The sequence below is a fragment of the Apaloderma vittatum genome, unplaced genomic scaffold (assembly GCF_000703405.1).
Source record: "Apaloderma vittatum isolate BGI_N311 unplaced genomic scaffold, ASM70340v1 scaffold22664, whole genome shotgun sequence".
Classification (NCBI taxonomy): domain Eukaryota; kingdom Metazoa; phylum Chordata; class Aves; order Trogoniformes; family Trogonidae; genus Apaloderma; species Apaloderma vittatum.
In genome coordinates, this window is record NW_009712429.1 from 8,919 (window position 1) to 14,128 (window position 5,210).

General features: G+C 39.7%; 1 protein-coding gene across 1 annotated transcript in view; it reads right to left on the reverse strand.

Annotated features, from left to right (window-relative positions):
• Window positions 1-4,938, reverse strand: part of DENND3 (DENN/MADD domain containing 3) — a gene marked incomplete at both ends in the record, with an annotated part of 13,445 nt that extends 8,507 nt beyond the window's left edge. The window contains 4 exons of the mRNA XM_009867988.1: window positions 593-689; window positions 2,993-3,148; window positions 3,626-3,747; window positions 4,720-4,938. Coding sequence (XP_009866290.1) covers window positions 593-689; window positions 2,993-3,148; window positions 3,626-3,747; window positions 4,720-4,938 — 594 coding nt within the window. The remainder of the gene's footprint in view (window positions 1-592; window positions 690-2,992; window positions 3,149-3,625; window positions 3,748-4,719) is intronic.
• Between the last annotated feature and the right edge of the window lie 272 nt (window positions 4,939-5,210).

A 5,210-nucleotide genomic window follows, 5' to 3' on the forward strand; every position in this document is an offset into this window, starting at 1 on the left:
TGTTCCCCCTTTCTTTCTCCTTCCTTCTTAGCCAAAGGATCTCAGGGGTCGGTGACAGCCCTACACCAAAAGCACGGAGGGAGAACTGCTCTGACCGAGACATTCTCCTTTGCCTGAGGCTAGGCACTATCTGAGTATTAACCAGCACATAAGTGAGCCAGGTTCACACCGCCTGGTAAAGCAAGTGTAAGCAAAATGAACCTATGTCCCACACACCTTGTCACAGCTAAGAACACCCGTGCTCCTGGGCTTGCCGAAAACTCACGTCTACATAGGGGCTTCGGTCCAAATAGTTTGGACAAGCACCTGTGCTTAAAACACAGTTTAGATGTAGCTTTACTGATCCCCTGCCCTGGGTTAATCTCACCTCTGAGGAAGTTACATTTAATTTGCCCTGGAATTACAGTGTCTTGCTCTCCAAAATGTTGTGTACTATTTAATCTGTTTATAGTAAATACATCTGGTAAAGCGTTCTGTGATAGCTGGTGGATCTACAACATCACACAGACCAAACCGTGACCATTCTGCTACTATTACGGCTAAAATACAGATTAATAACAGAGATTCACAACATGTTTAACGCTGAATTTACCTTTTTGTAAAATGGCTGGTCTCCAATTGCCCTCGTTTTCAGAAATTCTTCACTGTTAAACACTCTGTGTTCATAATTTAGATGGTCTTTTACCTCCCTGTAGACAAAAAAATATAGATAAATATGGAGATTTGTAAGCAAATTGCACTTCTGAAGTAGCAGCAGCCTACTTGTACTACTACCAATACCTAGAGCATCAGCAGACAAAATAGAAATATGCTGCAGTCTCAGAAGGCAAACGCAATTTTTTGCTGCACTCTCAAACTCTGCTCATAAAGCCAGCGATAACTGGCGATTGTGTTAAACTAAAGAGACAGGACTATTGGAAAAAAGAAAAGAACCTATGTGTGTTCCAGCACATACAAAGTCCCAGCAGCAGCAGAGGCCCTGTACTATTCCCTGCAAAACCAGATGTCAGTAGCGATTTCTGTGTCCTAAAGGTGAGACAGAAAGAGTCGTTTCAGGAGCAGAAAGTGGGAGTTTTTCAGGAAAACAAAACAAAACAAAACAGAACAAAACAACTACTCTTTGAAGGTTGTGACTAGGAATGGTAAGTTATTTAAGCCAGGTACGTGCAAGTGGCTAAAAACAGGGCTTTTGTATAATTACATCTCATTTCAACTACTCATGCTGGGTATTGAAGAAAAAGAAATTCCCTTGAAAATACATGAATGAAGAAAATAAGCTGGTGAGCTAAGATTTGAACGTAAGCACAAAAAGGCAATCCCGTACCCATGCAGGGAACTGACAGGTCTATACATCCCTTGTCTTTCATGGATCAGTGGGAAAAACTCCTGACCAGATTATCAAGTCATATGATGGATAGTAGAAGTGCATAGCTCTGTAAAATTCGATAGAATTTTGCATTATTTGCTTTAAACTTGCAACCTACACACACAAAAAAATAATACAGTGCTCCACTGGCGACAGTAACACCTGCAGCACAACTGCATCAGAGATTTACTTTCCTTCACTCCTGGCCGCTGGCAGATATAGCATTAGAAGACAGAAGAAACAAGGCTGAAAAAAAGAACAAAGAAAGAAAGTTTGAAGGAAAGGAGAAAGAAAGCAAGAGGAGAAACAAGCCCTTTGCAAAACACATCATGTCTCAGAGAGCAAACACCCATTCATTTTTTATATCCAAGTGTTCAGTGCATTAAAGAGCCCGTGTTCCCGGCAGCAAAACGCATTTCTCCCCATCTTTATCTGGAACATATTGTTGCCAAACACTGAAAACCACAGCAGCAGCACTTCAGGTTGAAAATGCATTTCAGTTTGCACACCCAGCCAGCTGTAACGTCTGTTCTATCCTCTACACCCAGCAGCTATTGTCCTCCTGGAGCCACTTGTAGGAACACTTGCTAAGCTGATCCAACAAAAGCAAGCAGGTTAACAGAGCCCTGGCACCTGGACTTTATAAATTAACCCAGCACTTCTGACTGAGAGCGTTATGGCGCGTTCGTGCTAGCGATTCGGTAGCTGATCCGAAACGACACCGCCTCCAGCAAGGAATAGCTGGGGATGGTCACCTGCACAGCTATTTGCAGACTCCTGCCCATATAATCGGGTTCTTTAGAAATGCCAGGAAGGTAATTCCATTTTCATGGTCAAGTATGTTAGTGTTTATGTAAAAAGAAACACGGCATATGCAAACCAGTCACCCAGTTTTGCACAAATCACCCACCACGCTTCCAATTCCCTCCCCAAATACAAATAAATAATAGCAGGATTTACAATCAGTACTCAGACTGATAAGATAAAGCAACTATGGGTATCAGTACATTACAGCAGATTAAGAACAAGGAAAATAAGCGTAGGTGGACCTTTTTCTAGAGGAAAAAATTACCCAAACCTACTCCACATCATTATTAATATGTCAGTCCCCACTACACTCAAGACCAAGCGTTTCTTGTGGCAACAGTCTGCCCTTGCGCTTAAACAGCTCCTCTGTCCAGCCTCAGGATTTGCTCAGTTAGCCAGAACACCCCTGGCTGTTCCGAACTCCCGATCCCGCTTTCAGCTTTTCTACCCTGTCGCAGTTTGAAGGCATTTTCCTTCAAGAAGAGCGACCAAGGCTGTGTCCACTTACAAACCGATACCTCTACTGGGCCTTAACTTTTTCCTAATTATAAAATACAGCTTCACTTCTCTTCCTGCGATCTTCACACAAAAGTTAAAAACAGTTTTATCTAAGGTGTTTTAGCAATGTATATGTACCCAAATACATTAATCACTGATATTCCAGCAGGCTAGCAGGACCTCCTTCTCACACTGTCTCACAAAACTTAAGAGATTTACAAAATATCGACAAAGCAAGACAAAAGAAGATTTTCAGTGACAGCGGAAGTGTCTCAACCAGTCCCACATGCTCTCCTAATAACAAATGCTCTATCCACTCACCTGAAGATATTAACAATTAACTGCAAAGTCATTTGCTGAACTTCCATGTTCAGCTTCTGCTGCCAAGCCCTTCTACGCATTTGGAGCTCGCCAAGATCCGTGCTGGCTCGGAGGTGGCAGAGCTCGAGGTCATAATGCAGCTGAAGACTCTCCACTCTACACAGGGAAGAAAATTGTCCAGTTACCTCCTAACAGCAATAATTTTTTTCACACCTTTTAGAGAAAAAAGCAATTTAGGGCTCATGGATCTTACTGCTAGAGAAGGTGCAAGATTGAGTTGTAAGCGTTGACAAGCTGACAAGATTCCTCGAATCCCTGCTGGTACACGTAAATCTCCTGCTGGTACACGTAAATCACAGTACACTCAGTCTTCTTCGTAAGGAACAGGAAAGTTCAGAGAATAATTCATAACAGTAATAAAAAAGAAGCATTCCAGGTGTTGCAAAATAATATGGTTATGATTATGACTGCTTAAAGTTACCTGTACATTCATTAATTCACATTTTCAATAAGTCCTTATCAAATAAAGTGGGGATTATATGAATTAAATAATATAATAATAAATAACACAAAATAAAAAACTTGGAAAGAGGGTCAAGGATGATTTATGCACTACGATAAACAGCTTCCCACCTTTTTCTGAAAGTTTCTGCTGCTTGTGCTGGGACATCTGGAATTTCAGGTTTCTCGTCAGTCATTTTTGAATGTGTAATATTTCCATTATCTATATTAATTAGAATTAAGTCTTCACCTTCCTGTTAACAAAAGAAAATACAATGACTGTAAATATATTTACATCGCAAAAACATTTGCTTCTTTTTCATATAGCCCTCGGGCAATGAATTATTTCAGGAATAAACCAGAAAACGGTTCTCTCAAGTAAAAGGTCACATGAATAACTAAACAGTTACTTCCAAGAAAAACAAATTAAAGTTATTAAGCCTTAAAAAATATCTATTTCATCTTAATTTGTTGCTCATTTTGGACTTGACTAGAAGAACCAGTTTTGCTTTGTCTTATAATCAGATGGATTAATCTAACACAAACTTACAGAATTTTTCTTTGTTTGGTTTCAAACACTCCCAGAAATCTATACAATACCAGCAAAAAAATATATTCACGTTCGGCCTGCCCTGTGAAGCTGAGTTTTCCTTAAATATTTCTGGGTAACCAAGATTATTGTTACCCATTGGAAGAGGTTTTGTTAAATATGTTTCTGAAAAAAAGGAAAGCAAATATAACCTCAGAAAAAAATGTGAGATGATACTCTTTACGTTGCTTTTTCTTTCTTATTTCATTAAACATTGAACCCCACCGTAGAGAACGGCAGCATCATTAAGAGTATTTTCAAGTGCATGCTCAATTCTTAACCCAGATGCCTGGAAAAGGCATCTAATTTATACTGTGATTCTCTGAGCAAAAAAATAACCTCAGTGATCTGAAGGGAAACTATATGATACAAACAACACGCAAGTAGAAATTTTCCCATGATGAATTTTCAACTGATAAGAATCCTATTATTCTGCAAAGAAAATAAAAAGAAGAGATACAACAGTAAGTTTTTTTCCCAAGAAGCAGCCGGACACATTAGTATGGTGCCATTATTTTTAATTTCTTCACTTCTCATGCATCTAAATTAAAAAAGCAAGTTTCTAGATGCATCTAGAAGTATGGCGACAAACGCACTGAGAGGGAACAGCAGGAGTGGTTAACAGCCTCCAACGTACCGTGCTAACTTCTTCAAAATGATCAATATGACATCCCATGAGAAAAGACGTTGGGGCCATTACAAAATCCAGCATTTGATGTGACAGAATGGGCACAAAAGTGTGTTGCCACTGAAGAGGGTGAAGGTACAACATAAAGCACTCAGCAACGAGGGTCAGCAGAGCCCAGTCAGAAGAGAAGAAAACGATCCGCTGCTCAGTCAAAATGCAGGTCATGATCTGGAAAAAAAAAAACCACCCGAAATTCTAAATATTTGCAAAGAGTTGTATCTAGAACATACCAGATAGGCACAACTATTTCATTTGCTTGTGAAACTCAGCCTCACAAGGTTTAGTTTTTAACAGCTACCTTATGTATTTATAAATGGAAATAATTCCCACTTACAGATTCTCACAAAACTGAGGGGGAAAAAAACAAACAGAAGGAGAGAAAATTTAAACGACAGCGGAAGTCTTAGAGAGTTTTGTCACCACCATCAACGAGGTGCCTT